Here is a 12,632-nt window from a genome sequence, read left to right as displayed (position 1 = left end):
AGCCTGCCCCACACTTACTGAGGCACAAGTTCTCCTGCCCGAAATGACTTCACCACCCAGTGCCCTAAAACCATCTCCTTTGGCTCTTGCTTCTGTGGTTGCCTCCAGCCGAGTCCCGGGCCAGCTGGGCCAGTGAAGCAGGATAGATCCCCTCTGTGCCGAAGCCGGGGCACGTCCTCCACCAGATCCCGTGGGCAGGGCTGGCGCCAGCGCTGAACCTGACGGCCGTTTTCCTCCACTTTTGCTGTGCTTTGCACATTTGAACTGCAGTTTATATCCCAACACAACTGTCCCCAGTCTGTGTGCTGACCACTCTGCTGGACCAGGCTACAGAAACTGGGGGGCTTTAGTTAAGTCACCTATTTTCTAGTCTCGCTCATTCCCAGGTAATCCAGGAAAGCTTTGCTGTGCTCAAGTACTACCATCAAACACCATCACAGTAAGCCACTGCTAAACCATAAGCTGACACTTCCGAGGTCTGCTCAGCACAGGTTATTCTAAGGTTTACTCTCTATTCCTCAGTAATGGATGCAGAAAGAGCAATCAGGCTGCAGCCAGCAGCTGAACCTCGCACCCACCCGCACTAAACACAGTGAGAAGACAGTGTCTTTACAAAGATCCGGGCCTTGCACGTGTATCTGTCAAATTTACCTGCAGTTCTGCTTTTGTTCTGCAATTGCATCACAGAAAGTTTTGGGTAGCCTATTCTATAGTTTTAGCTGAAGCTTCTGGCATTCAATAAAACCTTCAACATTCACATTTTTCTGAGTGTTACTGTTTTTATCCATTTTTCCAGGTGTTACGTACGAGACATTTTGCCCTTTAAAAGTTTATCTACATATCCATATATACACATATATATTAAAATATACCCATATATGTGTGTGTATATATATACACACATATACATATATATTTATATATATAGTTTCTCATAGTCTTACTCACTGGTTGGAGGAGGAAAAGAAAAATCTTTGGTAGGTTTGGATACATCTGTGTTTATTTTTACCCTGTCTGGTAATACAGATTTTCCCCGTTAATTGTCGATCCCAGTCTGAGCCCACACTGCCAGTTTAATTGCTGAACCTATGCTGTGGGTGGGGTACTCAACCTGCACTCAACCTGGCTTTATGCAGCATTTGGACAAAAAAACAAAGATGATCTTTGAAACGGCAGGGGAAACCCTGTATCTCCACACACAAACATCTCTGCAGCCCTCACTGTTGGGCTTTCCCATGTGGTGGCTGGTGACTTGCAGCCAATGAGGCAGAAGTGTTGCAGGCCCAGGAACCTGGGGCAACCAGGTGGGGCCTCAAAATGGAGCTGGGCAGAAGCTTGTGTAACTTCTGTGTAGGAAAATAAACCCCAACATGTCAGAGACAGGGGAAGAGGGTCAAGCAATGTAAGAGACCTGATTCTGATTAGCCTCTCATCTCAGCACCTTGAGCTATGGGATGTCGTCCTCCTTCACTGAGCTTGGCTCCCACTTCACTGGAGACAAATAAACCTGACCAAGGAAACCCAAGGGTGGTGGAGAAGTGCCCTGTCCCACTGGTGCAAACAGTCACCTGGCCTAAATCCAGCTTTGTAACTCTTATTTTTTTAGGAGAGGTGGAAAGGCAGGCTAGGCAGAGGAATGCAGAGCAGCTGAAGGAGTCTGCTGCTTCCCCAGGGGAAAAAGAAAAGCAAACAGAAGATGAAAAGGCTGTGATGCCATCTCCACTCCCAGAAGAGTGCCCTGCCCACCACGCTACCACATTTTTTGTGTGTGGGTGGAGCAAAAAAAAAAAAAAATAATCACTCAAACTCTCCTGTTCAACCTTGCGTATTTCCATATTCCACATTGCGTAAAAATATGGAAACACAGTAAAGCTCACCTAAGGACAGCCTGGAGCCTAAACCTCCTCCCTGACAGATGGGTGCTGGCGACATTAGGCAATAGCACCTTCCTTTTTCTTCTTGGCCTAGTGATGGATTAATTATGCTGGGCAAAATGGAGTGCCAGAGGAAAGTATTACCCTGACCTCAGCTGTGGTTGGGGCTGAGCTGGGCTGAGCAGAGTTGAGCTGAGCAGTGCTAAGCGAGGACCCTCGGTGGAGGGCAAGACCTGAGCAGCAGTCTCCCATGCTCCAGACAGGGCTCTTGCCAGGCATACGGCAGATAAAACCACCTTGCTCTGTACTTTGTTTTCATGACAGAGGAGTCACACAGTTTGGCCGTCTCATCCCAGGACGCAGGAGCCTCACTGGAGCATCTGGACCTCCTTGTGAAGCAGCCATCCTGTCCCTCCACTTGGCAGGGACTGCAAGGGAGTGTGTGGGAAGCTTGGCCACTTCACTCCTGGGAACTGCCCACAGCATGGCAGGGTGCCCAGGGTTGATGCCATAAGGCTGAGCTTACCACCATCCTCCGTATGGCTTAGTCCACAAGTGGGTGAAAGACCACGAATAATTTCCCAGTAGATAGCATGAAAGTGGAATAAGGATAATTCATGGGCAGTCTACTGCCAGGAAGTGTGAGAGGTAAATGGTTTCCCAAGCAGCTTGATTCCTTGAACAGGGACCCCGGGGTGCCAGCAGGCAGCACGCTGCTCGTGCCACGCGTGCCGAGGGCAGGGGACCGGCCCCTGCACACAGCCAGGCCTGGGAAGCTCTCCCTGGGGAAGGGACAACCGCACCAGACGAGAACACAAGGATGGAAAGAAACCCCCCTTGGAAACATTATGGAGACCATGCGTGTTTCCAGCGGGGAGCGGGCAGCCGAGGGACACGCGGACTGTGGGAGCAGGGCGCGTGGAGGCGGCGGGAGAGGACGTCAGGCCCACGGCTGCTCTCCTGGCAGTGGGACGGTAGCGGCCAGCGCTGCTCCTGAACCTCAGCTGCGCCTTCACAGGCAGGCCCAGAGGTGGGACGCATGCCTGAGTGGCCCAAAGGGCTTCCCGGGCTCTCCTGCCCAGCCCACACCCACCTGCCCCACGCTGGGCAGCCTGAGGAGCTGGCACAAGGCTCCAGGCTGGGTGAGAGATGACGCCATCACCGCCAGCGGTGATGCACAGGAGGGGCTCACCCACCCAGTGGGCTCTGCCAGCCGCACCAGCTCCCACCTCCTGCCCAAAAGTGACGCGACCCGGGCGGCTCTTCCAGCCAGGCTCATCGCAGGTCCCTGTATAAAGCATGGCAGTGACCGCTGCCCTCCCTCCCCTCCCCTGGCCCACAGCAGCCTGCCATTGCCCAGCACAGCCTCAGGTGCCAGCGGCCGCCCTGGGCCACCTACTTCGTACAGCCCCCGTATGTGAGCGACCCGCGACAGGCTCCCGCAGAGCGACGGTGAGTAACGCCAGCCAGAGCAAAGCTTTTGGGGCGAGGGAGTGGGAGGTGGAATTCTTGTCTCGATCACAGGCTTTTAGCAAGTCCCAGCTGTGGTGGGTCGCTGCATCCAGCTTTTTGCCATAACACATTTGTCCTCTGGAATCTTTTCAATTGTTTTGTACAAGCTGAAACAAAAGCACAGTCGCGTTAGTCCTTGTGGCAGCAACACGGAGGGAACACAGCAAAGGTGGTGGGTGGTAAAGAAAATCAAGTAAAAAGAAGTATTTTTTAGTTGGATGCAAGCACTAAAGATTGGCTTGTTGCTTTGACCATCATTTTTTAGCCAGCTACGGGTTCTGCCTCAGAGTGTGGGGACAAACTGGCTAGAACTAGACAGAGATGTAGCAGCTCTGATGGGCTGAAGATGGGAGAAACAACATGCACGGGGAGGGAGGTATTTCTATTAGATATAGCTAGAAAAAAATAGACAAGTCCTCCAGCACCTGCTTCTATTAGATAATTGCTGTGAGCACTGTAACGAAGCCACGTTGAGAGGCACCACTAAATGAACACTCTCTGATTACAAGATGCAGCACCAGCTATTTGCCAAATGTCTGTGAACAGCGACACAAAGCACAGCAAGGGGGACACAAACATACAGAACCAACGGTTGTCTCTCGCACCACTTTCCCTTCCCCACTCTCACAAGCCTTGTACAGAAAAATCCCTGTGCCGATTACAGGAACATTGCCCAGCACAGAACAAAACTCATGTTACGTGTGATTCCCTTTCATCTACTCAGTTTAAGTTTGAATCACAGAAAGCCATAATAATAATAAAAACCTCATCTGAGATGTTCACTCAGGCTTTCCCTCACCAAAACTTAGTTAGCTTACCCCAGCTGAAGTCATGACTTCAGCTAAGTGACAGCCTGCAATCACAGCCTCAGAAATAACAGCCTCTACAAAAGAAAGCTTCAGTTATCTACAGGAACCTATATAAAGCAGCACGCTGTGAAGCTATGCATCAACCTTTCATCACACTCCCTCTATAAAAGCCAGGCTTCAGCAGTGGGTAGAGCTATTGAGCAGGAGCTGTCTGCTTCCCAGGTTGCAAGAGTTGCAAAAGCTGTTGCTGCCACAGGTCCAATGCTCCTAGCTATTAATACTTCTGGAAAATGTTGCTTTTGTAGGTCAATAATGTGATGTTTCCACACAACAAGCACACACATACACTGACTACAGCCATTCTGGAGAACAAACCTCCTTGGTCCCAACACTCCAAGCTTACACCCAGAGCACAGCCTGAGCTTGCAAGCCAGACCATTTGGAAAAACCCCAACTACTTAGCATGTCTTAATTGACCACACTGCTGTTTTTTTAGGTTCATGGTACAACTAGAATATGGGCAAAGAGTCAGCTGGTTATCTGGTATTTTCCTCTAAGAGGCAGCTTACAGCACCCCATCTCTTCCCTGAATGGGGGCTGAGCTGAGACCACTTAAGAAACAAGCATGGAGTCAGTCTAAGTTTCATCTTACTCTTCACCCCCAAAAGAAACCTTAGTTGTTTACACCAACTCAGCACATCTCTAGATAAAATGTGATCACCTCCCCCCAACTAGCTTAATGTCAGTATCATTATGGGCTGAAGACTGACCTCAGAGCACTGCCCGGCAGTCCCAGGAAGACCTGTCTGAGAACAGTAGCCCTTTGTACCCAGATCTGCCTCCCCTCCCTTACAGGAGTCAGCCCAGGATAATGACAATTTACAGCAGCCATGCACAGATGTGCAAGTCGAGGCCTTGGAGGTAGGGCATGTTTGCTGTGACTCACACTTAATACTAGTCCTCAAATTTTATAGCAACTACTATCAAGTTAAAGGTTCACTTTTTGACACTGCTTTAACCTCAAGTGGACTGCAGCAGCACAGCCAGGAAGATGTGCTACAGCACACAAAACCAGCCCATCTAGCAGAACTAAGAAAAACAAGTCACATCTCAGAAACATTCAATTAAGACATCTAAGACATCTCAAGCCAAAACAATAGTTTATTTTGTTTTCAACAACATCTCAACCATCAAAAAAATAAACTCTAACACAGATAGATGGATGGAAGACTTCTCTACAGTGTAACTAAGTGGGCTCTGACCCCAAGGAACTGAATTGGAGTGACTTTTTATTATTCATCCAATAAGTTAGGAACCATGAGAACAAAGTGCTTTATTTCTGAGCTGGCATGAGGTCATCAATGGACTGGCCTTTTTCAAGGCGTTTTTCCATTTCAATGAGCAGCTTCACACCATCCACCACCATCTGCACCAGCTCCACCTCAGAGAAGCCAAGACGATCAGCATTGGAGACATCAAACACTCCTCCAACAGCAGCTGTGTCCACACCACCTGGAGCAAGAGAAGTAGTTAGTACACTAACCACTGCGAAAGCAGGTGAGCTTACCTCTCTTCCCTCACTAGCTTGACATGGGAAGGCAGCAAGACAATTCCCTACAAGCTGTCACTGCTGCCTCCTCCTCCATGCAGGGAAATAAAGCTCCATGTGACTGCCAAGATGAGCCACTGAGCATGCCATTAGGCCAGCTCTTTTTTCTTTTAACCCACAAGCAATCTAACCTGTGGTTAGAAATACCCACTGTAGCTATTCCCTAGCTGGAAGTAAAATCAGGAATCGCATCCCTGCTTACAACAGAAAGAGCTGCCACCAGGCCCACCTTATCTAGTGATCAGAATACCACACAGAAAGACATAACCACATTCAGTAAAAGTACACTGGCATCCCCAGCTGCTCCAAGATAAGATTTTAAGGCTTGATTCTCCCCCTGTGCTCTACAAGGGTACTTTCTGGATGGTGTGACAGGCACTGCCAGTGTGACCCAAGACATGACTCCAGCTCTAGCCAGGCTTCACTGGCATCTTAGGGCAGCCTGAGTGGACATCATTGTACCACCTCTCACCTGTGCCTCGCTTCTGCAGCCGAAGCCGCTTGAGGACTTCTCCAAACTTCTCATGTTTCCCAAGATTTGGTAGCTTGATGTGCACACCAGCACGGAGCCCTGTTCCAAGGTTGGATGGGCAGGTCAGGATGTAGCCCAAGTGTGGATTCCACATGAACTCATAGTTCTTGGACTTGAAGAGAGTTTCTATCTATAAATAGAGAGAACTGATGTTTAAAGATTGCTCTCTGCCCTGAAGGATGAAGGTCATCCATTAGTGCTCATGTACAGCTTCAGTCACATAGCAACAGCCACAACACTCTGAAGAGTTAAGTCAGTCACTAAACCCCCTCCCATGTGGAAAAAAGGGTCACCAACAAGGAGCTTTTAAGGCCTTAGTCTTGCTTCTAGCGGTGAGACAGGCCAAGTTTAAGCTACACTACAAAATCTGAAGTCATTATCTGTTGGGAAACCTGACTTAGTCCATGTCACTCTGGCACATCTGTTAGGATTAGGGAAGGGGCTGGTAAGGCTCAAGTCCATATCAAGACTAGAAGCTGAGAAAAGCATTCAGCCTAGGAACTTCAGTCCAGCTTTGCCCATCCACATTCAAGCATTTTTTCCTTCCCCCCCTGCCAGGTGCCTCAATGTTTGATTTATAGAACCACATAGAAAACCAAGTTTAGACACTTGGATATGTGCCACATCGAAATACATATTCTAGATTTCATAGCCACAAGGGTTTGCCAATGTAAGTGTTTCATCAGGGTGTTCCCAGAGACCCAGGCTATGAAGCACCACCATGCAGGAGGACTCCAGAGAGGGCTTGAAAGGGCTTGCATTGTCAGCTCTACCCAAAGAAACACATACCATTTGCACCTACAGCTTAGGCATATTGATTTACCTGTGTTAGTCCAGTACAGAAACGGGTAAATACTTCCTTCATGTTGCCACCTTTCTGCATGGAAATAACTCTAAGGTGATCCTCCTCATTGATCCAAACAAGGAATGTCTTGTTATCATTGTGCCTACAAGAGAAGGCAAACAACTTGTTGTCTGTCCCACTGACATTTTCAAGATAATTGTAATAGCACCAAATCAGTCATCACTGTAGCTTTTATTTCAAGAGGCTCACTTAAATTGCTTCTTCAAGGAAATTGATCTTACTTTTGTCCATGAGGACCTAAGAGTTTAGAAGTTTTTTACCCTGCTCTTTTGAAAGTTGAATTGGTCAGTTTCTAAACAGGTCAGAATGAGTTATAGTGTGACATTAACCAGTCTTACAGTATCAAACCCTAAAATTCAGCCATCCCCCTAGCTCACTTGTGGCCCGAGTTTACAAATTTATGAGATTTCACCTGTTCAGCACAGTCTGTAGAAGGGTGATCAGTACAGACCAAGGGAGCCCTATACACTAATGTTCATAATGACACCATGCTGACAAGGTGCCTTTTATCAGAATTTTGGCAGATTCTGTTAAACTTACCTCATCAGAGAACAGAGTTTTTTACTATTCATTTTAATCAGGGCTCTTCAGAGATGCTATAAAAACTTCCAAACACCAGTGGGCCCCTCTTGTCCTAGCTTGCAGCTAGGAGCAAGAGCTATCGTCAATATTTATGCTGATAATTTCTCAGCTTGATTAGGATCAAAACTTAACAAGTATCTGAGGGAAGTTATTTATGCAGATAAGACAGACTTTACACTTCAAGCTTTTAGGTTAGTCATGCTCAGATGACAGCCCTATCTAGTGCTGGCAATCTGCAGGTAGATGATGCAATCTTAAAGGTGACCTACAGAAACAAAGCATGCTTCCTCTAGGCTGTACTGAGGAAGGTAGAGTTGGAGTATCCCAGCTGACAAAAGCCTAGCCATTGGCTTACAGGGGAGCAAGTTAATTATGCTGCAGAAGCTCCCAAAATGCAGTTTTTTTATGTAGACGACCCACATCTGACAAGCAGAATCCTTCCATTCCACACCTTTTCATCAGTCAACTCATGTCACCAGGTCTCTGGGGGCAAGGAGAAATGTGAACACAAGTACAGCGAAAGCCATACTAGTCCAGTGTCAGCAAGTTCCTGCAAGCAGAAGTAATGATACAAGGGAGCAACTATCCATCCATCTGAGCTAAGCCAACACTATGGTTTGTCACCACAAATAAACTAAGCTGCTGGGTCAAGAGCTGGGTGTACTGGCACATGTACTCCTCCAGAAGTTATCTGCTTTTGTAACCTGATTCCACTGTTGTCTAGTGCTTCACTAACCTGTGCTGGACAGGGAGGCTCTGGTTACAGGCTAGCCAAGCTGGCTTGCTCCCACCAGCCCCATGTGGTGCACACACAGTAGCACTTGTCCAAGTTTTGCTGGTTTAGATGCAGATTCCCCAGAGGATACCACTCAAGTTTCTTGTTGGATTCAGTAATGCAAGTTCAGAAGCTGCTGTTTTTCCCAACAGTACGAGCCATGACCAAAACTGTGCAAGCCCTCCCAGCTACACTCATACACTCACCAGATACCCCTGGCATCAGGCCAATCTCGTGCCATCCCAGATGCCAACAGAAGAGGAGAAACTGGCTTGTCAAACAAGAAATGATCATCAATCAGCTGCTGCTGCTCCGCATCAGTCATGTTCCTCAGAGCATAGTACTTCCCCTTGAGATCACCTTCCAGACTGCCCAGTGCTGAAAGAGAGTCACTTTTAGGATGGGACCAAAGATGCTAGACATTCCCACCACTTCAGAGACTACACACAAGTATGGCAGTGTCTGATCTGCTGGCTTTGGTTCCTCCCTTGCTTTCATCTGCAATGGCGATGCCTGTGCAGCATCACAGAACTTAAGGCAGTATCAGATGACTTGTCTGCACCTTCCAAGCTTACACAAGTGGCCTTTTGTTCCTTTACATGCAGTGTAGAATCATTACTGCTGCTTAACTGTAGAAGTGGAGCGCTTCCTTCCAAGAAAAATCAAGGTCATGAATATAACAAACAGTATTAAATATTCTAGTCAAGGACTACTACCCTGTCCTTGAGACATTTTGGAGCAACTACACTCTCAGCCTCCAGAACTCCACCTGAAGTGTATCCTTTCCCCTCACTTAATGGAGTTTGGAGGCAGTAGAAAAAACCTACAGCTGAGGAGTTCCACTGGAAACTAGGGCTTACTCCAGCCAGCTGCACATCTGGAGCAAGACTACACCTCTAAACAAGCTGAACACTAATGAAAGTCAATTAAGAGTAGCCACAAAATACTGCACCCCTGAGTCAAGCCCTGAAGTTGCTACACACCTGTTACACTTCAGGTTTGAGCCACGATGAGTCAATCTCTTTCCCCACATAGAAAAAAAACTTTCAAGATCAGCAAGGACAACTTAATGCAGTCCCAGCTTCCCTCTGACATGTGCTCTTGCTCTAAGCTACAAACTGCAATGCTGAGGCAGCTGGAATGTAACGAGCCTTTTTCAGGGAAGGCTCCACGCTCAGACCAAGTCCTGAGAGAGGCTGCTTTTGCCAACTGCCTCCATTTTCAAACTGCAAAGAACACCTCTTGTGCAAAGTTCCCCCAATGCACCCAGTTCTCACTTTACCTTCAACAGAGAGCTTCTCAATAGCCCGCCTCTCTCCCCGACTGCAGTGTGGAGGAAGACAGAATCCACGGATGCTTCTACCAGTTCTGACTCGGGAACTTAGCACGTAATTGGGATCCAGGTCATCACCTCCCTAAAAGATCAGGAAACCAGTGAGTCCAACCCCATCGCCAAGATAACCTACCCTAAAGGCACAGCTCCCACGCATTTCAGCGTGCACATTACATTGAAGATTGCCTGCTTGGCCTGTAAGTCCAGAATAGTCCTTAAGGACTATTTTCTTCAGCATTAGCTCAAGTATCTGTGTAACACAACCCTTGTTTTGAGGCTAAAACTACAGTTACTGAGTAGTGCTAGAAGATAGGGATACCACCTGAACAACATTATGTCCGTTTCAGACTCTGGTCTGGCCTTCTGTTACCCCTTCATATCTGCAGCCTAGAGATATCAACATGAGGCAAACCCTTCTTGTTTAGATAGGCGTTTACTCTTGCAAATGGAAATTACTCACTACTGTTATTCAAAGTCTCTTATTTTCAAGATGACCTATGGTTATTCGATCAACATGGCATTTAGGAACTCCCAGAGTCCACATTAACATCTGAAATCCATTAAATGGGATGAAATCCTTACTCCTAGCAATAACAATACCTATTCTATAGAATGAGACCACCAGGTGACATTTAAGATCCAAGATCAGATATAGAAAGTGTTAAGTTTCATGGCAGCCCTCGACTCCTGGGACTGTGCTGTTTAGCTACAGCCCACAGAGTTCAGGAAAATAAACACTGAACATCTTTTGCATGACCTATGTTGCCATAGCACACTAAGTAAGGTCCTGCTGCACACCAGCTGCTTGGTTCCACCCAGCCACTGACATCCTACAGCAGCAAGCTCTTGTCTGACTGCATTGGACACAGTCTATGGGTCTGTGCTGGGTGAAAGCGAGGGGACAGAGCCTGAGTAATCAGTTCAGGCAGCTGAAAACAACTTTACCTAGTCCTCAGACCAGTAGGCATTAGTAACTCATTTGAAGTTTATACCTGCAGGTTATCAGCATTCAGGTCAGTCTTGTGCTCATCAGTTGGTTTGTAGCCTCCATGTCTGTCTTCAATAACTGGATCAAAGAGTTCCTTAAACACATCGTAGGATTCTTCATCACCAGCTACACATCCTACTGTCATTATGAAGGGGTGGCCTGGAGTGGTAATAAAGTCAGAAGAGCTAAGTTTGGGTGATGTTTGGCTGCCCTCCAGCGCAGCACTTATCAGGCAAATTCTTTAGTGTTAAGTCTAGTCACTTAGAAATGCATTCTTACACAAAACCACTTGGAGAGAAACTCTGCATTTTACACTTTATCCAGTTAGTAAAGCTGAGTGCTATGGAAACCCATAGCTGTTGCCATTAAACCACACTCATTTATCAAGCTTGGTCTAGGACAAGTTTGCACAGCACATCCAATTTCCCTAGCCAATTCAGACCACCGGAGAGAACTTTATGTCTAAACAACCATGCTCTGCTGTAAGAAAGCACACTTTGCTTTTTATTCCTTCTGCTTTGGACAGAGCCACATTTCTGTAGTCTGCTCATACCACCTCCACAAAATTAGCTTTAAGTCACAGTATTCAAAAGCATCAGTTACTTCAGCTGGCTCACACAAAGTATTCTCAACGCATTTTACCAGGATTATCAACCCCAGTCTGAATGACATCATCCAGGGTGAAGCCACTGGGTGTGACTCTGTCTCTCAGTTTCTTGTATAAATCCAGGGTTAGAACTTTGGCCATGTGGTTGTTGTGGGCGCTCAGGTCCGGGTACTCCTCATCAGGAGGCAGTCTCTGATTATTTAGTTGGGCCATTTTGATATTGCTAGAGTAAAAATAAACACTGTAATGTTAACACATAAACACATCTGCTCCCCCTTTTTTCATAGAAGTGCTAAAGAACATCACATAAGCAGTCTGGAATAGGAATAGACCAGAACAGCCAGATGAGCCGACACTTTTTCCCCCCACCGGCTGTGTTATAATTAGAATGTATTTGTGGGTTGGTTTGGTTTTTTTTTTTTTTCTCATATTGAAAGTATTTAGCAGAGCAGTTACATAATTGAAGTGTCTGGGAATTGATAAGTCAGATCACAGCAAGGAACATGGCTTGATAGAACAAGGCCTCTTTTATCCCAACTATGCTTTTTACAGCCGTCTCTCAATGCTTTATGAGATTTGCCCCTCAGCAGCTCAAGGGCTTTGGGTGCTGTTGTCAAGAAGCACTTCCAGTAAGCAGGGAGAACAGATCGTGATGCAGATCTAACGGTCCCCGGCTGTTACCTGGGTTGTCAACCCCAGTCTGGATGACATCATCCAGCGTAAATCCACTGGAAGTCTGTTTATCCCTCAACTTCTTGTACAGGTCCAGGGTCAGCACCTTGGCCATGTGATTGTTGTGAACACTCAGGTCAGGGAACTCATCATCAGCAGAGTTCTTCATCTTCAGAAGGTTGTGGCTGTTTGAGAACGGCATGTCTGACCCTACCGTAGTCACTAGGGGAGAAAGAGTGGAAGCCTATCACTGGGGGCTTGGCATGCCTCCGAACCGCCGGGGGAAAGCCGGGCACCCAGGCAAGGTCACCTTGGCTGCCGTTCCGCCCGTGACCTGTACACCCTTGCTGCTACACAACCTTCCACAGGAGCTGGGGAAAGGGGAAAAAAAAAGTTCTTCACCTCGCCAGTCGTGCCCGGCCCTGCAGCGTCCCGGCCGCGAGGGCCGGAGCTGTGCCCGCTGCCCCGGGACGC

General features: G+C 47.4%; 1 protein-coding gene across 2 annotated transcripts; it reads right to left on the bottom strand.

Annotated features, from left to right (window-relative positions):
* Nucleotides 1-5,338: 5,338 nt before the first annotated feature.
* Nucleotides 5,339-12,380, bottom strand: LOC103781155 (creatine kinase B-type). 2 transcript variants are annotated; one of them, XM_008948857.1, is made up of 7 exons: nt 12,168-12,380; nt 10,884-11,038; nt 9,841-9,973; nt 8,765-8,936; nt 7,160-7,283; nt 6,277-6,466; nt 5,339-5,707 (listed from the first exon to the last, which is right to left on the bottom strand). In XM_008948857.1, the coding sequence occupies exons 1-7, from the start codon at nt 12,358-12,360 to the stop codon at nt 5,529-5,531; spliced, it is 1,146 nt and encodes a 381-aa protein (XP_008947105.1). In that variant the 5' UTR covers nt 12,361-12,380; the 3' UTR covers nt 5,339-5,528. The 2 variants fall into 2 exon arrangements, with proteins under 2 accessions (XP_008947105.1, XP_008947106.1); XM_008948858.1 differs by lacking the exon at nt 12,168-12,380 and adding an exon at nt 11,522-11,709.
* Nucleotides 12,381-12,632: the final 252 nt, after the last annotated feature.

The sequence above is a fragment of the Merops nubicus genome, unplaced genomic scaffold, assembly GCF_000691845.1.
Source record: "Merops nubicus isolate BGI_N331 unplaced genomic scaffold, ASM69184v1 Scaffold53141, whole genome shotgun sequence".
Lineage (NCBI taxonomy): Eukaryota > Metazoa > Chordata > Aves > Coraciiformes > Meropidae > Merops > Merops nubicus.
Note: the sequence above shows the minus strand (reverse complement) of the source record. Positions and strands in the feature narration are given on the sequence as shown.